At 38.2% G+C, this 21,955-nt stretch overlaps 1 protein-coding gene across 1 annotated transcript in view; it reads right to left on the reverse strand.

Annotated features, from left to right (window-relative positions):
• The window catches only part of B3GLCT (beta 3-glucosyltransferase), a 93,722-nt gene that overhangs the window by 19,233 nt on the left and 52,534 nt on the right, over positions 1–21,955 (reverse strand). Inside the window, exons 5-8 of the mRNA XM_019474845.1 lie at positions 12,614–12,690; positions 8,552–8,663; positions 3,352–3,488; positions 1,937–2,000 (exon numbers count right to left, since the gene is read on the reverse strand). Of these exons, the coding sequence (XP_019330390.1) occupies positions 1,937–2,000; positions 3,352–3,488; positions 8,552–8,663; positions 12,614–12,690 (390 nt within the window). The remainder of the gene's footprint in view (positions 1–1,936; positions 2,001–3,351; positions 3,489–8,551; positions 8,664–12,613; positions 12,691–21,955) is intronic.

Consider the following 21,955-nt stretch of genomic DNA (forward strand, 5'->3'; position numbering starts at 1 on the left):
AGACAAAAAATATTCTTAGTCTTAGTCCTAGTTCAAATCTAATGTTAGATATACAAAAAATCCATTATTCACTTCCAGTTTTGAATACGCATCAGGGAATATGCTATATATTGTGCAGTTATAAAAAGTAAAAAAAAAAAAAAAAAAAATCTACAAATGAGCAGCGGCATGACAAAAACCCTTTACCATATTTGCAAGATAGGCCTTCCAGATGGACAGCAATATAAGTGTTACGGATATAAGAAATAGGGACGTGGAAAGTAGTAGGGTGTAAAAATCCTGATACAGAGCACAATAAAATACCAAGGACTAGAGGTACATGTTATTAGGACTCTGTCAAACTAAAACATTTCTTAAAACATTTAGCATCCTCATAAATTTAAACATTACACACAATCATTAAAGATCACAGATTATATCCTTTGATTTGTTGTCAATCTTGATTCACACAAGAACGACGTAGAGATAAACATGATTTAAGAAGGAGAAGATGGGGATTTATAAAATAAATGAGGGGGAATGGAGATGTCTCTAGGGAAACACAAGACTGTGCAGAAAGAATAACTACAGGGCTGAAGTAGGTTATCAATGGCAGTAAATTTGAAATGAAACATATGCAAAGAACTGCTAACAGAATAAGAAGTGGATGGAAGTCATTTTGCCAGTCGAGTGATCAATTGTTTTTCATTGAGCAATCTGTGGCACATAACAGAAATATCTGCTAATGAATTTGTTTTTTTTATGACACTATGTTTAAAGGCTTTGTCAGTGCTGAGGTAGACTGGAATATACGAATGACTTTGAGGTAACTTACAAAAAGAAGATTAAATTGTGAAGCCCAAGGTCTTGCATTTAGAAAAATTAACAAGAGGAAAGAAACAGCTTGTTGGCTTGTTTCACATAGCAAAATGAAAACTGAGAGGTGTGCAATTGCTTTGAGAAATATATCAGTCAAGGAGGGGAAACCATGTGAAAGAATAGTGTTGGCACAAAACCAAATTCATTTAAATATGCTACCAATTTATACTCTATAAATACACTGTAGATTTATATTGGAAATAAAGAGGTTTATAACCATTACAGAATAAAGATCTGGAACAGCAGCAACAGTTTTAAATAAGGTGTTTTTTTTTCCTGGGCCAGAACTGCGATTTATAGCTGACTTTCAGAAGTTTTAAAAAATTAAAATGAATTCAACATCACTCATAATTTCAGGCCAAAATCAGCAAGCTTATTCCAGACTCATCCTCTCCTTCCACCCTGGTTCAGGACTTCACTTTGGTGACAGTGGAAAATCGTGGGCTGCACAAACATTTTGAAGGCAGAAAAAATAAAAAAGCTTCAGAAAAGGTAGCACTGATCTTTCAGATCTTCCCACTCCTTTCTTCTCCTATTCCTTTCAGTCAACTCACTTATTCTCTGAACGACCTAGTAGCTACCTTTTATAACTGTTGCAAACCAGAGACAAAAAAAAAATAATTCCAGACTTCCATGCTGCAAGTTGCTGAGTTGATTGTTCACACAACAGTTTGGTTTAAATACGTTGAGGAAACTAAGGCCATCATATTTAGCTCTTAAGAGTCTGATTTAGAAAGTGAGTGAGGCTGGCTAGTATTGGAGATACTATTCATGTCAGCTTAAGCTTCATGGATTGGAAGTCTCCTTCTTTATAGAGCAAGCCTTAGAAGATACCTCACTGTATACAACCATGTATGTATTCATATATGAATGCAATTTTATTCCTGAATTCTTCTATGCTTGAAATATAATTTTAAAGTATTACAATATTCATAAGGAAGGGAAAAAAATTACACATGCCATTGCAGTCAAACTTTTTAGCAACATCTAAGAAAAATCTGTTATTGCCATTATTATTTATCATCATTCAAATACCAAGATTTGAGACAATTTTTTCTTTCATCACATCACTGCTTACCTCATGCTTTAAATCTATCGTAAAGTCGGACTTGAGTGGTTCACTTTTCAACTTCTTTGGAAGCCTATAGGATTAAAGATGAAGAAATTTACTCAAAAAACATATTTAAAAAAAATTCAATCACTAGTGTATGGAGCAAAGTGTGGCTGGTATTATTGACCATCTTATAAGCTGGGGGGACGGACGGTGGGGGAATCACACTTCTGTATTTATTGCCCCAAGAAGCAATGTATATTTCTTTTTCATATCATTTTTTTTTTCATCTGAGCACAGTGTTATGATTTTAATAGTAGTCTTCAGCACACACATTTTGATACATTCTTGCTGCCCAAGAAGAAAGTTCTCATCTGGAGTAGATGGAGAGTCTGGCATAACATTTTCAACAGATTAAAAGCAGCAGTGCGTTTGAAGCTCAATATTGATAAGCATCTCAAACTTCAGACAATATTCTCTCTTTTGTCTATTCCAAAGCACAGTATTTAGGCACCTTCAATTTATGAAAACATCAATCCTTGTTACAGCAAGATGCATTCAACTTCTGAAATCTATGAACTTTTCAAATCTCATTTAAAAACTAAGCATGTAGAAATAAACATCTAGGTTGTCTCTACAGCATGAGAAACACTTCTAGAGGGCAATGCAGTCACTCTAAGATCCAGGAATAAAACTGCTGCCTGGGGGAGAATACATTTTTAAAATGACAAGAGGTGGCATTAAACTAATTGAACGACTAGTACTGGACAACTATTAACTAGCTGACATGACATTACATGACATTAACTTTTAGATAGGCAGAGTGAAGCAAAATAAATCACATGCACAGGAATGATACAGAAATCTATTTCTGTACCTTTGTCTACTAATGAATTTTTAAGTGTTTATTTATAATAATTATGCTTGGAATTTCATCAAAGGACTATTTTCTGGGTAAGTTTATAGTGGGAGCACAAGTCTATGTAGGCGTACCCAGAGCTAGTTGTACATTACTGTGCCTGGTTGAATGTCTTGCTATGCACCTCAGATCCTCAAACTAAAGTAGACTTACATGTATTGGCATGGGTGCCGATAATAGAGGTGGCAGCAGCAAAAGCTCAGTGTAGGCTCTGAAGTCAAATCCATGAGAGGCCAGCCTGCACTGGTTGAGTACATCCCAAGCTGTCTGCCACAGTTAAGCTGCAATCAGCAGCTTCAATTCCAAGACAGCTCAAAATTAAAATTTGACTTTGCATATCTACATGATCTGCAATAAGACCTTCAACTGTACTGCAGGAACACCTTCATCTTTTATAGAAAATATTAATCCATATGAAATTATAACCATTAAAATAATATTGATTAGCATCTAGAAAAATTGTATAAATTAAATTATTAATTATTATCAATAAAGAAGAAGTGATTAAAAATTCAATTCTTACTTGTTAACAAGTGGAATGCTAAGTGCCCAACCAGCAGCAAAATCTGGAAATTTGAAGACTGTAGGATTTTCAGCAAAGGCATAATGGTGAATTATTGTAGATTCTTCATCATATAATGCTTTACCTAAAAACCACTCCTGTAAAGGAATATAGGAAACAATTTTGTTCATCTACAGCATCCTTTTAGTGAAGATGACAACTGCATTCATGCTGAATAAAGCAAACCTGAAAACAAAAACAAGAGAAGTGTATTGTTCACAATAATCCGGACAAAAATTGTACTTGGTAAGAAATGAAACTAAAGGCAGTTCTCTGAATTCAAATACACATTGTATTTTCAAACTCCAGCATATGCCCTGGATTCCACCTGTTCAAAGGGCACTGAATCCCAGAATCATAGAAGGGTTGAGGTTGGAAGGGGCCTCTTGAGATTGTCTAGTCCAATCCCCCTGCTCAAGCAGGGTTAGCCAGAGCAGGTTGCCCAGGACTCTGTCCAGTCATGTTTTGAATTCACTCCACAACCTCTCTGGGCAACCTGTTCCAGTGTTTGACCGCCCAAACTGACTACTGACTAGACAAGACACTCAAAAGCATTGCATTCAGGAACTTTATATATATCCATTTTGAATTTCCATCTGTCTAGCCTCTTTCACACTAGGGAACTTAAAAAGCAAATACATTTTAAATACTTTGATCTTCAAAACAGTTAAATGAAGAAGGTCCCAAGTATGCATTTGTAAAGTAAAAAATAAAGTAGTAGTATTATTATTAGAGTTTTAAATAACAATGTTTAAGAATTCACTACTGACTCTGCTGTACCTGAAAAGAATTAAGAGACTTAAATACTACTTCTTTAACATTACCATCAGTTGTCTTAATCTTTCTGTTTAGAATGGATATAAAACAAGTATACCCCCAAATTTTTGCAGAATAAGGACTGCAAGGAAGGGAAAAAAGAATATATAATCACCTTAATGGTTATATTAAATCTTTAAATTGTGAAGTTCTTTGCATTATGACAGTAACTCAGGCTTTTCTTTTTCCTGACAGTTTATCAATTCCTGACCATTCATCACTAAAATAGATTCAAAGTTAGGGCAACTGTTTTTTCACAAAAGATCCTCTTTCTCCACACTCCCTGCCGTATTTGATTTTTTCACTCCTTTAAAGGGGCAGCTATCAGCAACAGTGAAATATTCCTTCAAGGCATTAGCACAGTTCACACACTTCACACGAGATAAATAAATAATTTACACAAAATTCAAGACAAAAAGGAAAATATTAAAGCAAAAGCACTGTAGAAACATCCGGCCAAAGAAAAACAGTCTAACCCCAAGAGGATCTTGCGTCTCAGTAGCCATCTTTCTAAATCCAGGCAGACGTTGCTATATAGACTGAGCTAAATTTCATAGCTCCCCAGAGTTGATGAGGAGCAATGAGTGAGATTTGGCCGGGGTGCAGCAGAGTCAGCAAGCAGCAGAAGAGAGGTCTGCATGCACCAGGAGACACCTCCAGCCAAAACCAACTGGCTGAGCCTGGCAGCAGCATGCAAGCATGGCTGCCCCAGAGGACATTCAGCCTGGCAATGCCCCCCACTTCCAGCCAGGACTCAACCTGGCTCCCCAAAAGGCAATAAAAGGACAGCCCTCAGGAGCTACCAGGGATGCTTGTCTTGCCACACACACTGAGTCAAAGCTACAGGTGCTGCCTGCACCTCTGCAAGGACGGCCAGGACCCATATAAGCAACCATGAGTGAAAGATACGGGATGCCACCCCTGCCAGGAACACTGACTCTCCAAGGGACTGATGCAAGTGTAACATGGTATGCATGTGTATGTATACGCGTGAGGCGCTGAGTGCATTTTGCATGAATTCTGCACGTTTCTCCCCTCTACTTTGATCAGCTACTCTCACTAAAACTAAATTGAATATATCTTGTACTTGGCTAGTGACTTCTTCAGGTAACACAAATGCTGAAAACTTGTTTGCTCCCATAATCCCCATGTGCCTCCTGAGGCCGAGATGTAGGTGTTTGGGAATCTGTTGAGGAAACAGCCAAAGTTAAACTGACACTACCTGAGAAGGTAAGGGTGGAGATTTTTTCCCACCGTTTTTTTTAAACACCTTCATAGGAGTTGCTACCTGGTACCTACTTACTCAGCCTTTCATTTATACCTTCAATCACAACAGACTGTGTTTTCTCCTTCCTTTATTGGAAGGATTCAATAGTGTTCACTGGAAGGATTAAAAAACAAAATATTGGGAGGTAGAAGAAAATGGGCAAACATACTAATTTTTATGCACAAAGATGATTGCCTTGAAGGAATCAAAATAATTCTTTAGAAGCATTTGTGCACACCATTTTTTAACTCTTTTAGGGCCTCCAAGGCTTCAAAATGTTCATAACACAAGCACACTATTCTGTTTCAGAAATAGTTAATAAATAGTAACATTTTAATATGGCAGTACCGTCTGCAGACAATTTACTTTCCTTTCTCAATAAAACATAGAAAATTAAACTCATACATACACTCTCCTCGGGCTTTCACATAATATTATTTCTGGCAATATTAAGACACAAATCACAGCGAAGGCATTCCAGGTTACAGCCAATATTCTCCAAGCTTATTTGGTCATAACATTGTTTATTTACTACACTGATATGTAGGACAAGTCAATCTGTGCAGGCTGGCTTTACAAGATTAAATTAGTCCTATGCGAAGGAACTTATAAAGTAACTTAAGGAATGATGGTAATCAAATTGCATATAAGCAAAAATGCGGATAAAAAAAAGAATGTGATTTATTGCATTATGGATAACTACCATCCACTAGATCAGTTAATATATTGTGCTTCAAAAATGGCAAAAATCACCTACCTTTAGTAAGAGCACTCCAAAGTCTTTAGAACACTTTAAACTAATAGCTGAAGGAATGTGATGCAAAAAACCTCAATACCAGACCTCAGGGAGGGCAGAGCTGACTTTACCTAACTTGCTAATCAAATTGATTCTACCCACTCACTTTTGTATCCACTTACTCACAAATACCAAGACAAGTGCACCAAATTCATCTGTTCAAGACTTGTGTCTGACACAGAGGACAGGAGATTTCATCTGTCACATCCCCACTGCGTCTTACTACAACATCTTACGAGTTCTTAAGATTCTCAAAGACAAACTGTTCTTTAGACAGATCTTTTATACCCTTTAGGTATCAACAGCTACTAAGTCATTGCTGCCCACCAGCTTGGTTTACTCATGCTGGATATCTTTGGGGCTGTAGTCTATCGTCCTGCCAGGATGACAGGAAGAGGAGCGGCACATAAAATTTGGTTTAACCTTGCTGCCATCTTCCATTATGAAAGCACAGGTTGAATCAATCTGCTGTTGAAACAGAATCACAGAGCGGTTGAGGTTGGAAGGGACCTCTGGGATCATCTGGTCTAACTTCCCCTGCTCAAGCAGGGCCACCTAAACAGCAGGTTTCCCGGGACCATGTCCAGACGGCTTGTGAGTTATCTCCAAGGATGGAGACTCCACAACCTCTTTGGGCAACCTGTGCCAATGCTCGGTCACCCTCACTGTGATGTTCAGATATATTTCACCATCTAAGCGCTTGCCTTGAGGTCTTTATGTAAATCAGATATTCCTCACTGTTTTTTAGTTTTACTGCAGTCAATAATGTTATCAATTGGTTATCAATGCAGGTCATTCTCTTAACATTCCTCCACAGTCTCTTATGATGCTTTCACACATCTGTTTTCATTCAACATTACATTCATATCAGTCTCAATAGCTCTGTTACTAATCTATACATATCCAGACTGAAAAGCTGCAGATTCATCAACTATTCACATGCCCCTTGTAGGCCTTTTACTGTGATTAATGTATACCAGCTTTTTAATATGCAGACTACTGACATTTTGAAATGAATAATGAACGAGCTCATTCTGGTCTAACTCATCTTAAGTTTTGTGACTGATGGACTACTACTGTATATAAGGAATCAGTTATAGACTGTTACTCTAAGATGATGATTACTATGTACAAAAGCAGAACATTTTATTTTCCTTTTAATGCAGGTTGGAACATAGTTTGTTATTGTAATAGAATTTACATGTAATGCAAAGGAGAGATTAAACTGGCATAAGGGCAGCATCTAGAACAAAAATTTTTATGTTTCTATTCCGAGAACGTCAACTAGGAGTAGGTGTTTCTGCAACAGAAATAAATGGATATTCCAAAGGCCTGAAAATATTCAGTCAGCCATTTTGAAGACAGCGTTTAAAAATGTAAGATCTCTGAATTATTATTATTATTACCATTTTAGAAAAGAATTGTGAGAAAACACAACAAGGCCATGTGCCTGCAAAAGAAGTAAATATGCTAAAGTGAGATCTGAAGCAGAGTTCAATACTCAGTCAAGGTAACAATAAAGAGGCAAAGCATATTTCACACAGGAGATTTTGGCTTCTTTTAGTCCAGGCAAAGGATGGACATCAAGCTGAATTTTTTTCTGAACAGTGAGAATTCTAAACATTAACAGCTTTTGTGTCAGGTACATTGCCAAACTTACTTTGTTCCTTGGTGACTGCATTTTTCTTTTGTTCTGCAAGTCTTTTGGTGTTGTTTCTTTTCCAGCAGCTAAAGAAAACTGTCTAATCACCAAGACAGTTCAGAAACAGAATGCAAGTAAAATACCCTACTATATTAGATCAGAGACAGTTAGTCAAACTAACATCAGTCATTCTGTCTGATGATAATCAGAACTGATGACAGACAGAAAAATGGGGAGAGGGGACCACACAGCAGACTATATTAATCTTCTTATTGATGCTACATCATTTTCAGGCTATCCACAGAAGGAATCTTTTCTCTGCTCAATTTTAACAGTTCTTCAACAGCTAGACAGGCGCTCATACTGCTTTGTGTTAAATACCTTGCTCACTCTCAGCCTCAGCAACAGAAATCTATCCCCCTATTTTAAGCTGTTTGGATACATCTTTTCCAATGTTTGGAGCTCTGGGCCATCCAGGCAGTGTTATAAAACTAAATTCCGAACCACAGAAACTGTTCCGTAACTAGGAATTCTAAAGTTCTGTATGTATAATTTTGTACTTAAAATGATTCCACATTTCATCTAAAAACCCATTCAAGCACATTCAAAAGAAAGTTAAGTATCTGAATTTTTATTTCACCTTAGACCCGTCAAATCTTCCAAGTGTTTCTAGCAGCTTTACAACTTGTATTCTTGTATCTTCTTCACAGAAGAAAATCCATGAGGAGTTCCTACCATAGGTAACAGAGAAGCTAACAAAAGAAATTAACATTTTACTAATAAACTGGCTTATGAACAGAATGATAGATTCAACATACATTCCCCAAATATAAGTACTTTGCAATCAATTATTCATTTACACAGAAACAGAAACTTTTAATACTTAGAATTACATATCAAAGGACTACAGTGAATGGATAAAGATATTGCCTCTGCTGCTACCTATTTATATAGCACCAGTTATTCCAGAAAGAAGGGAATAGAGATACATAAAGAATGTCCACTCAGAAATGCATAGGTACTACGGTCTAATAGCCACCTATGAATTTAGAAGTTGACAGACAGCAGTTTAAGTTACCTTCCCCTCTGTACCTTAACTCTCTTCCAACGAGCGCCATTGTTGGGCATCTAACACCATTGCAACAATCATGAAAATGCCTAATGACAGGTTTTCTCACAGCTGTTTGACGCTGATCATCCCCAACCTAAAAACTTCATTAGCTTTTTCAGTACACTGACAATACACAGATTGAAGGGACTCCCCTACTTTCCTCAAAGCTAACACTAATCTCAACGCAAGATTCCTGACTCCTTCAGAAAATTCTCATTCCTTATTTCTCTACTCCTCCCAGCTTAATTCTTCCACTACTTAACAAAACAAAGCCTTATTAATTCATGACATCCTAATGGAAAAAAACCCCAATCTTTACTTGTCCGGTTTCCTTTGCATAGCTTTTACATTGATTTAATTAAACAAATCATCTGAGGAGAGGGATAAGAAAATTACCCCCTATAAACATCACAGATTTCTTCCTCTACAGCATTGCCTACTGATAAAATTAGCAATGAAAATAAACAGCAGAAATGTAAGTCAGCAAAAATAAGTAAAAAAGGGTGATAGGATCATTTATGTTTTAGGGAATGGTACTTGCCTAAAAAAAACCCAACCAAAAAACCAAACCCACTATCTGAGAAATACTTATGCTACAACATGTGATGCCTGCCTCTGCAGGTCTTTTAATTACATGCTAGAAGCACCAGATGGTTGCCAGGTGCTAAACTAGTCCAGTCTTTTTTCATCTGGGACAAGTCATTGTGCTGGTTTTGGCTGGGGTAGAGTTACTTTTCTTCATAGTAGCTAGTATGGGGTCATGTTTTGGATTTGTGATGAAAACAGTGCTGATAACACAGGGATGTTTTCATTACTGCTGAGCAGTGCTTACACGGAGTCAAGGCCTTTTCTGCTCCTCACACCACACCACCAGCAAGTAGGCTGGGGGTGCACAAGAAGTTGGGAGGGGACACAGCTGGGACAGCTGACCCCAGCTGACCAAAGGGATATCCCACACCATATGACATCATGTTCAGCATATAAAGCTGGGGGAAGAAGAAGGAAGGGGGGGACGTTTGGAGTGATGGCCTGCCTGCTGATGGGAAGCAGTGAATGAATTCCTTGTTTTGCTTTGCTTGCACGCGCAGCTTTTGCTTTCCCTATTGAACTGTCTTTATCTCAACCCATGAGTTGTCTCACTTTTACCCTTCCAATTCTCTCCCCCATCCCACCGGGGGGAAGCAAGCGAGAGGCTGTGGGGTGCTTAGTTGCTGGCTGGGGTTAAACCACGACAGTCATCTTCCTATAAAGCTACCTTTCCTCTGTGTCTTGCAACGGTATTTGATTATTCATTGCTTTCTGCTTATGATACTTAATCTGCTAAACTATAATAGCCAGAAGAACTCACGATCCATTCATGCTTTTAGTTCATAAAAGCATATACTTGTTGCCTATTTAACACTGAAATCTGGGCAACTCTTTGTCATTCAGGCAAGCAAGCAAGATACAATCAGCTGGGAAAGACACTTCCTAGCTCTTCCTTCTAAAACTTGCCAAACAAGTACAGAAAGGGTATCAGATACCCTCATGTTTTTAAATATGTTCAGTATTCAGTGCCCGGTAAAGACTGAAGGCTTTCCTCTCATGCTTTAGTGCTCAGCTAGAACTTTAGGAGATAAATACCTGTATTTACACGAAAGCAGGTGGGTAAAGGGTAAGGAGAAAACACTAGAATCCCCCCCCCCAAAAAAAGAATTACTGCATCTTGTGAATACAGCACATGCAAGTTCACAAAAATAATGATCTGTTCATCTAGCTATTGATGGACAAACAGAATGATTTTCAAGGCTAAGTATTTAAGGCCTGCAGAAAGTCTTATGTAGACCTCATAGCACACAAATTTGGAGTTCAGATTGCAAGGAGCCATTGGAGATACTCAGGTAAGATCCAGGTTCAGGATAATAATTTAAAAAAGGGATTTCTTCTCTGCTTAATGAACATGGTTACTGAGAAGAAATGTAGTGGGCGTTCTGAAGACAGTAACAGTACTGTTAGAAGATTACATCTTCTGAAATGTAGTATCTTGTCCAAGTTAACCTCTGCCCAAGAACTAAAAATTAAGAATTATCATAACTGTTTAGACGCCTCCTTAAAAATGCTGACAACTACAGAACTGCCATTCTTCTGAAAGCAGTTTTCAGATAAGAATGCATCTTATATCACAATTCCAAGCATCGTCAGCTGCTGCAGAATGGGCTGATCTCCCTTCCTTCTCTTCTGTCCATTCAGAAAACTAAACAGTACAAGCCTCACAACATCGACATACTTCTAAACTACTCTATGTCTTCATTCTGCCAAAAGTGGTAAGTGAAACAGTAGACACAAGGAAATTCATATTACAGAATTCTCAAGATGGAAATCCTTTACTTAAGATTCCTCTTATGATTTCTGAAGAATTTTCTTCGCTTTGTCACACAAATGAGCATTTGTATTTTTGCTTCTGAGTTTTGCTATCTTTTAAGAGCAGTATCTGTAAACCCTGTCACCGAGACATAAACAATTCAGAAGAGGAACCACTAGGTCACTGAAACAGGAGCTAAGAAGGAAAAACAAAGATGACTGATAGTTGGAACATCATCTTCCCGTTTTTCAATTTACTTTAATTCTCCTTTTGCTTCTTTTCACAGTTTATATGTATCTCTCTCAAAGATAGCTACTATACAAACACTATTTTCATGTTTCTACACACACAGCAAGCAATGGAAAGCAGAAGAAAAGGCATCGTGTCCTGCAACCACTCTGATGCAAAAACCTCAAACCAAAACAAAAACTTCCTTCTGAGTAACTCTAATAAATTATATTAACTGAATTAAACCTCAAGAGGCTGCAGAGCCTCTGGCATCAATTTCAAATGCAAGTTTTAGGCAAAGGATAGCCTTCAGCAACCATGGAGCTTTAGGACTTTCTGAAACAAGAATCATTGCTTCCCAACAGTTTGCAACATACTACCATGTAAATGCAGCATGTCTTCCTTGAAGCCATCTGCATAAGCTAAGAAGAAAAGATATTTCAGATTACCTGTCTTCTCTGACCATACTAAGATGAAAACTGGCCATATAGGCTTCCAAAAAGATGTTGAAACCTACACCTTTTCACTATAGAGGCATACCACCTCTTAGAAACACTGTAAGCAATAAAAGAAACCCCAAACAAGTATTATTATCTTTTTTTAAAAAATTATTCATCCACTTCATTCAGCCAAGTAATCTGAAAGGTCAAAAGTTCTGAAATACCTCACACCTTACACTGAGAAGTGGGGACCAAATAGGAAAATATACATTTAAAAATGGTATTTCTTTTGACTAATTTTCTTCCCTAATAATTTTAAAATCCACAACGATTTGAAGAAGGCAGTTGTTCAGTTACATTATATTATTGTTGTCCTTTTATTTTAAATAGCTTTCTCTGATTTAATGAAATTTGACAGAAAATTGCTTTGGAAAGCAAAAAAAAAGTAGTTTAGAAGGTGAAAAGATAAGGTTGCAACTCTCATTCGAAAATTTTGCTTCTGAAAAAAGAGGTCTGAGTAATCAATATTTATATTCTTGGTTACAAAAAATTCTGAAAATAACTGGCATTCATTACACTTACTCTCTCATTAACGGTAATATTGTCCATGCACCTTCGTGCCCGTCCATCTCATGAATAAGCAGAACAGTAGGTAATACCTTTAAGAAAAATAAAAATATTCCCATTAAACCTGAATTATATGCACTTTTTTCCCTAAACACTAACTAATCTTAAAAAAATTACTCTGGAATGACTACTTAGTTCTTCATTTTTTTTTACCAGCAAGTAGCCCTGCAGAATAGATGACAGGATGGTACGAAACAACGTGACCTGGAATTTAGGGAAAGTGCTTCTTCCAACCCACGATTTCTTAATTATCTATTAGATATAAAGCTAATACACTTCAAGTTAAACGTTTTGTATAGGTCCCATGTAATCAATTAAGCAATGTATCATACTCATTTCTTTACCATATCATAAAATCCCATACTGTAAAGAAAGACTTATAAATAATGTAGGGTATTCTACAAAGGCTTCCACTGACAATCGCGTTACACAGAGCTTATGCGGGAGTTCTAACACTCTTTACTTTGCTGAGTTCAGCTTTGACCTGTCACACTAACATCATGACAAAACCCCATGGGTTTACGCAAAAATCAAAATGAGGAGTTAGCATTTTTTCTTCCTGAAAAATCAAAGCAGCTTCCTACAAAGGAAAATCTTTTCATAAATGTCTTTGCTCTTTTGTTACTTGAAATCTCTTCGGTGTGGCAGACCCCAATGTCGAGCAGACAAGCTATCATGCTGGGGTAGTTCCCAAGAAAACACCCTTTAAACATGGCCCTCAGATAAACCAAACTGCATAATTTATTCACTATAGTTCATACATGTAAAAAGTGGGAGAGAGATATATATATCCCATAATATATAGGCAGTATCTTACTCCATTGATTTACTACATTTACAAGTACAATTCCCTACTGCAGCATCATTAGGGTCTCAACCACCTCACAAATGTCTAAATCCTTTGGGTTAGGTAATTGTACTAATACTGAAGCAAAAATCTTCCCGCCAGAAAAGCCTAATGTAACCTCCCAGTTTATCTAAATTTCCGCACCATCTAAGTACATCCCATTACAACAATTAACCTAACAAAGCACTGGTGGTGTTAATGCACTTTAACACAAATGACTTAATACTAGCAGGTAAATGATCCCACCTTTCCATTATACAAACTGTTATGTGATTAAAGGCTCATCACCATAAACACAAAGCAGCACAGAGGAACAGTAACAGGATAGGAACCCAAATAATGTAACTGGAGAAAACTGAGCACCCTGACCCAGCTCCCCCCAGGGCTGTCCCAGGGGAGCCATCAGGCTGTCCCAGGGGAGCCATCAGCCTGTCCAGGTGTGACACTCACCAGCTAAAAAGAAGGGAGTGGCTCCCCACTCACCTTACAGTCTGACGGGGTTACTGCCTACAGGGGCATGGGACTCATTACGGGATTCAAGGGAAGAGCCCTTTGGGATGGCACAAAACTTTTATGAGATGCTTAGGGAATACAAAAGGCCAGGAGAAGAGGGATTAGCGTGGTCTGAGGAGGAACAACCATTGGTAAACAGAGGGAAAAAAGGGTTTGGTCACTTGAAACAGACTGCTGGTCAGGAAGCTTGTCTGGCCACGCCCTGCACTGATCACTGCAGTCAGTCCTGTCTTCTCCTTAAATTCCATTTCTAACTCCTGGGCAGGAGGCTCCGTGTGTCTGTTTGGAGGTCTGAGTGCCTGCAACTGAAGAAGGGACCATGAGTCATAGGGGTGCACATGTCTGTGCTGCCAGAAACTGGGGAGAGTGGGGTGCATAAATGTTGTGTGGGTGTGTGTTTCAGTGTGTGTAATCACTCATGAGCATCAAGCTGGACTAAGAGAAGAGGCTTGGGAACCAGGTATCAGAGCAGCCACAATTCTGAGGAAGAGACTGAGGAGACCAAGGGGCCTGACGGTTACTGGAGGAAACAGGAGGTCCCAGCTACAGGAAAGCCTCTGGGGTGCAAGGGTCAGCTACTGATAGTGTTATAAGCCTGCACCAGGTACTGGAAAGTCCCATTTGTATGTGTGTGTCTGTGCGCGAGGCAACAGGGAGGCCAGGAGTCAACTACTGGATACACTGAGTGTCTAAAGCTACTGGGAGGATCCATAGTGTGTGCATGTGTGCATGTGCAGGAGCAGGGCTGAGCACCAGCAACTGGAATGGAGCTGCGAGCCACACAGCAAGACTCACATGCCCATGTGCTGGCAACTGCAGAGACCGGGGATGCGAGATCAGCGACTGCATAGACTTGAGTGTCAAAGACCAGCTACTGGAGGCATCCATATTGTAGATACGTATATTTATGTATACACATTCCACAAACAGGCTTTCATCCTGACCAGCCAGAAAGGTGAAACAAGATCAGGCCATTGGTGCAGTTTGTGTTTGTGAGAGTGCTGTGGTTTCTGTGTTGATCTACGTGGATGACCACGTAGTGTGTGTATGCATCCACATGTGCCTATTGGGAACACATGCTCCGCCTCGCTACTGGCTGGACCTGGGGCCACGGAGCTGCAGCAGCCTCACCTCTGTCAGGCTGCTGGGTTCAGCAGCTCCTAAGACAAACCATCTTGATCCCTCAAGGGCCTAATCCCTTTCCACTTACACCATGCCAAACATTTTCGTTTGATGAATGCTTCTCATGAATATAAGCCAATTCCATTTACATAAAATTCACATTTAAACACAAAAACAACTTATTCTCTAAGAAAAGCTCTAAGATAAAGTTCACACTGCTTGCTGACTCTGTCAAGTTTACTTTAAATCCTTTTTAAGGACAGTTAAGCATAGCACCTAGAAATATATAAAACCTCCAAACTTCATACACTAAAGAAAACATCTCTACCACACTAAAGAATAACTGTGTCTCTCAGGAGTGCATTAACCCTATCAGAAAATAACAATCTACCGTTTTTAAAAATATTTGTGCTATTGTGAATGACCCAAATTGAAAAGAAACAATGCCAAAACTCTAATTTGGAACAGGATATTCACCTGCATCTAAAATATCAGCGGTTCTGATTTATGGTTCTAGTTCAAGCCAATCTATAAAATATGTTTCCAGTTAGTTACAATTTATTGCAAAACCAAAGAAGCCCAGAGGTTTTTAGTGGAAGTGGCAAATCTTAGTAACAGTATGCTCATCATCTGGTATTTCACTAAAATGTAACCACTTCATGGTAAAACCATAAAAATATGTTTGCTTACAGGATTGCAGATAGGAAGATAAAAGGGCAAACCTCTGTCTTTACAAGAACATTTGTTTTTACAACCATACAAACCCTGCAGTTATGCTAGTATTTTCATGTGGCCACGTATTTCAAGTACAATAGGAGCCAGACAGAGATAAAAATAGTTAGTAATGATGTATTCAGTGTCTATATCACACTAAGGGCTGAAGTTGTATTCATTTTAGATAAAAACATTTGCCCATGCAAAAGGTATGAAGTAAATCACATAATCTAAGTAGCTGTACTATATACTCAGGTATCTCCTCTTCAACAAAAAACCCCCAACTCTTTCCTTTGTGCAGATCAAAGGAGTGATGATAGAGAAAAAGCACTCTTTCTTGAGCTAATCTGATACTTTTGCAAGGTATCTTTTCTTTTTGACATCTCATAAGCCTGCTCTCTTTCTCTACCCAACTTCCTCTAAAACATGAAAATACATGTTCTGCATATACCTTTCCTTCCACTCATCTCTAACAATGCATCAATTCTGATTTAATAAAGGAGATGCTTAAAAAACATTGTACAGGTAAAATAGCCTCTTCCAAAAATACAGGCGGATCTCTGTTGCTTTTCCTTTCTCATTTTATGTATTTTCACTCTGAACCTACCGGAACTGGGCTGACCTATTCATTCTATTTATTTTACCTTCAGTACAAGGACAGAAAAAAGGCAAAAAGTTCCTGATGTCAGCTTTGGGGAGCGAAAGGGCATGTGCAGGGTAGCTCATCAGGGGATGGCTAGATAGTCAAGGTAGTGATAAGTAACTTACACACTGTATCTCGTAAAACTCTCCTACAAATGCATCTATACCCTGTACTGTATTCACTGGTTATTTTATCTTGAAACTATTGTTTCCACAGTTACAGAGCCCATGTGCTTTCACACATATTAACACTTTACATATGACACAAGTCAATTTTAATCTAAATAAAATACTTCAATCACTTTTGAAGACTAAGAAACTACCCTCGCCCTTTCACAATTGAGCTGACTTTAAAAGGACAAAACCAAAAAACTGAATCACTTGTGGTCTGAAATACAGTATAAGACATTTTTACCCCAAATACCACCTACTGTATCAGCACAGTGAAAGCAGTAGTATCTGCCACAGATTACAACTGCAAACTCTACAAAAACAAAAAACTAAGTGTGAATAAAGGGGTTAGAACCACATCTTCAAACCAATTCAAAAGACACTGACACAGCCTCATGTACCTTTAAAATCATTTAGTATTATTTATGCAAGTTGAAGTACAAAGATGCTAGCAACACACTCAATTTCACAGCAAATCATCAACAGAACTGAAATCAAACTCTGGTTCTTGAATCTAAACATTAAAAACCTAAGTGTGAATAAAGGGGTTAGAACCACATCTTCAAACCAATTCAAAAGACACTGACACAGCCTCATGTACCTTTAAAATCATTTAGTATTATTTATGCAAGTTGAAGTACAAAGATGCTAGCAACACACTCAATTTCACAGCAAATCATCAACAGAACTGAAATCAAACTCTGGTTCTTGAATCTAAACATTAAAAGTCCTCTTCATTAACACGTGAAAAACCTTGGGGGAATAGCATATCCAATGAAGAAAAAGATCATTCAGAAAAAAAGAATTTTTAAGAAATAATTAAGAGACTTGCTAACCTGAAACAAGCATCTGAAATTTTTCTGTACTACATGCGATTTCATATTAATCTACCAAAACCTATATGAGAAATGCACAATTTATAGAGAACAAAACAGTACGGTGCAAAAACAAAGAAAAGGGCTAAGATTTCATAGACTACAAGGCCAAAATGGACCTCTGTAAGCACCCAGAACGGCAGAGGTCATCCCCAGCTAAAATGGGATTTCCAGAGCCACAGCTAGGGCACATCCTCTAAGACCCCCTAGCAGACCTGCACTTGCTTTCTTTTCCTGCAGAAGAGAGTCCACTGAATTTCATCTAAGCATAACCAAACCTTGCCCTAAGTGTACAGTTTAGTGAGAACATGCTTTTTAGAACATAATTCAAACTGGATGTTGCTCACCACTATTTATTATATACGCTATGTGACATCATATTTTAAATTCTACATATAAACAGATATGGAACTGCAGTGAAATGCAAAACATGACAGTAATATGTTTGTTGTTATATTACTGAGTCACCTGGTCAGAGCAATTGGCAAACTTATAACACATTATAGAAAAATACAGTACTGTATAGGAATCTGCTCTTAATGAGTCCAGTATACTGGTATCTGCAGGTGTCTTGCATATATCCCTGTGCTTTGTAAATTTATTAAACTGCCTTATGAAACCCAGAACTGGGGGACAGGAGAGGGGATCCTAAACCCTAGACGCTGTTGTTGAATAGCATAGTTCCAGAATTAGAAATGTTTTTCTAGTTTTTGCTCTACGTGTTCTACAAGCACTTAACAACATTTTCCCTATTCTCTTATCTTCTTTTCCAAAATTAATCCTAAGACACATTCAGAGCTAGCCTATCTACCCTCTTCTCAGCCCTCCCTTGGGAGGTTAAGTAAGCCAAGCTCTTCCAGTCATCCGTTATGACTACTTTGACAAAGTAGAGCTGTGGAATACACACTGAAGTCTCCCTACAGCTTTATTTTCAAACATGCCACTTCTGTAGACAGACATTCTAAAATGACAGAAAGTAAGAGCAAATCTCCTGCCTCTAAACCCAGTGGGTTAGTCAGTTTGCTAGGAATTGCCATCATCAAATACTACGCTGTACACTACATCTTCTCCATATTCTAACAATTTGCTTAAGCATTGAAAACTACAATGCACATTTCAAATATTTTTCATGTTTTAAAGACATAAGTGTCAATATTTATCAGAGCATCAAGTCCAAAAATAAAGGGCAAAACATTATTTCAATATACCCCTTCAAATAAAACCCACGAATGATTTAAAGTACTACTTTACAATACAACTGTTACAAAAGTACTTTGCTTCTGTTTAACAAGTCAGTTATTTTGGAGCTTCTCCAAGATGGTCATGGCCTTTTTAACCTTTACTCTATTTTTCCCTTCAAGCTGTTTTCACAGAATCATAGAATAGTTTGCATTGTAAGGGACCTTTAATGGTGTGCTGGTTTTCGCTGGGAGAGAGTTAACTTTCTTCACAGTAGCTAGTATGGGGCCATGTTTTGGATTTGTGCTGGAAACAGTGTTGATAACACAGGGATGTTTTCATTACTGCTGAGCAGTGCTTACACAGAGTCAAGGCTTTTTCTGCTCCTCACACCACCCCACCAGCAAGTAGGCTGGGGGTGCACAAGAAGTTGGGAGGGGACACAGCCGGGACAGCTGACCCCAACTGACCAAAGGGATATCCCACACCGTATGACGTCATGTTCAGCATATAAAGCTGGGGGAAGAAGAAGGAAGGGGGGGACATTCGGAGTGATGGCGCTTGTCTTCCCAAGTAATCGTTACGCGTGATGGAGCCCTGCTTTCCTGGAGATGGCTGAACACCTGCCCGCTGATGGGAAGTAGTGAGTGAATTCCTTTTTTGCTTTGCTTGCACGTGCGGCTTTTGCTTTCCCTATTAAACTGTCTTTATCTCAACCCATGGGTTTTACTCCCCCCCACCCCAATTCTCTCCCACATCCCAGGGGAGGGTGAGTGAGCAGCTGTGTGATGCTTAGTTGCCGGCTGGGGTTAAACCATGACAAAAGCTCATCTAGTCCAACCCCCCTGCAATGAGCAGGGACATCATCAACTAGATCAGGTTGCTCAGAGCCCCGTCCAACCTGACCTTGAATGTTTCCAGGGATGGGGCAGCCACCACCTCTCTGGGCAACCTGTGCCAGTGCTTCACCACCCTCAGTGTAAAAAATGTCTTCCTTCTACCTAGTCTGAATCTACTCTGTTTTAGTTTAAAACCGTTATCCCTTGTCCTATCGCTACAGGCCCTGCTAAAAAGTCTGTCCCCATCTTTCTTATAAGCCCCCTTTAAGTAGTGAAAGGCTGCAATAAGGTTTTAGAAAAACCCATGTTGCTAACAAAGCATAATATCCAATAAATAGACATTTTGTAGTCTTTTGCTCCTCAGAGAGCCTAAAGTAATAAAGTATAATCTACTATTTTCCATTAGAGAGACACTCTACTGTTCTACTCTCAGATGCCTGGTTATCATTTTAAAAAAGAACCAAGTTTTTGTAATATATTATGTGCAGTTTCAAAGGGTTCAGGGAAAGGCCATAGCAGTACCCTGCTTTCATAACTCAAGAGCAAGATGCTGTGTGTAAGTCTGTTGTCAAATCTTACATTAAAGAAAAGATGGAAGCATTTACCCAATCATACGGAGGTAGTAACTGCAACTTAAGAAAGTGATTTGAAGTGTTCGTGACTATAACTTTAGATAACAGGCAAAAAAAAGGAAGAGTTTTAATGAAGAGGAAGTAATTTTATTCCTTTTTCCTACTGTACATTGTATGGAAATCCTCAGAACACAACTTAGCTGCCAGAAAATACACTTGAATGCATAACCAAAGCACTGACTTCCGAGTGCTTGCATGCCAGATTCAACAACTTACTGTAGCTATTTTTCCAGGCAGTAAGTATTTGTACCTGAAGGAACTTTTTAGGCAGTTAGCTGGAATATTAATCCTTATGCAATAAACTATCTCATCATCAAAAAGAAAGCTTTCTACTACAATTTATTTGTGTCTCAAAAACCTGTAATTATTGATGTAACTTTTTCTTGTGGGAAAGATGCTGGTAGCCATTGATTTTTTAATTTTACTGGACTGTTCTTCAACAATAGTCAGAGTAAATTTCAGCATGCATATTACAATGTTGCCAATTGCTAACATGCTGCCTAGAGTTCCCACAATTAGAAAATCAGTAAAAGGTCCAGTTCGGGTTTTGTGATCCAGAAATAATTCACCTGTGGTCAGTAGTAATCAGTGTTAATTTGGTTTACATTATGTTAATGTGACAGCACAAGATTTTCCTCAACTACTAGTAGAAACAATTGTCCTGCAGCAAACTGAAAAACAGTCATACAAAGAATTTATAAGTGTGCCTATGTTTTCCATGATCAGGAGCAGAAAATGTGTCGACATCAATACAATTGCCTCGAATCTTGTAGATGAAAACCTGAATAGATCATAATTCAGATGACCAGGACATGAGAAGACTCAAGAAACTACTAAATTAAAAAAACCCCCACAAATATTCAAAATATATGTCTATCAACAAATGAATTATGTCCCCCCCAATTAGTCAAAAAACATAAAACCCTTCTAATTTCATCTGTTTTAATCTAGACTGGGCTACAAAGATCAAAATGAAGTCTGGAGTCTTCGATAAGTGCTTGCTGATAGAGTTGTCAAGTCCTGACTTTTCAAACTGAGCAATAAAAAAACCTAACTATTTTCATTCTTGTCATTACTAAGATATGAACAACATTCAGAGGTATTGATCCATTTCAAAATTATCATAAATCTTAATACCTAGGAAAAAAAAGACATATTTACTAAATAAAGTTCAAACCTAATTGCAAGATCGCGACCTAGACCAAAGCAGCTCCTACTGCTTCCTAACACTGCCTCATATATTCAGTCTAGGTTAGTCCATTTTTGTGCATTTTTTCCTACTCACCACACTGTCTTGCATCACAGAGTGCATAAACTGTATTCCTTTGGGATGAAACTAAACCAGAAGATGTGCTGCAACTGCTAATGGACCTCCAGTTCACAGAACCAAATCAAAACTAGTCCAAAGTAAAACCCTTTGAAATGTCACGTAACACCAGTGCTAGCTCCTCAGAAACAACTGCATTGCTCTACACATTTGCTCCTATTGCACCAAACTACTTGCTAATGTAGAAATAGTCCAAATATTAGTCCAGACGTGCCAAGTGAGTATGGCACATCTGCTATACTTTCAGTTACCTGGGATTTAATAAAATAATAATAAAATAATCACATGGATTTTAAGTCAGTCTAATATTTAGTTTGAGCAGCAGTCTGCATTTTGAAGACTGAGACAAGTATTTGAACTTGCTAATTAAAAAGTGTATCTTCGGAGGATGAAACTTAGTCCATATAAGAGTTCTCACCAATTTATTCTGCATTTT

Source organism: Aptenodytes forsteri, unplaced genomic scaffold (assembly GCF_000699145.1).
Source record: "Aptenodytes forsteri isolate BGI_AS27 unplaced genomic scaffold, ASM69914v1 Scaffold155, whole genome shotgun sequence".
NCBI classification, from domain to species: domain Eukaryota; kingdom Metazoa; phylum Chordata; class Aves; order Sphenisciformes; family Spheniscidae; genus Aptenodytes; species Aptenodytes forsteri.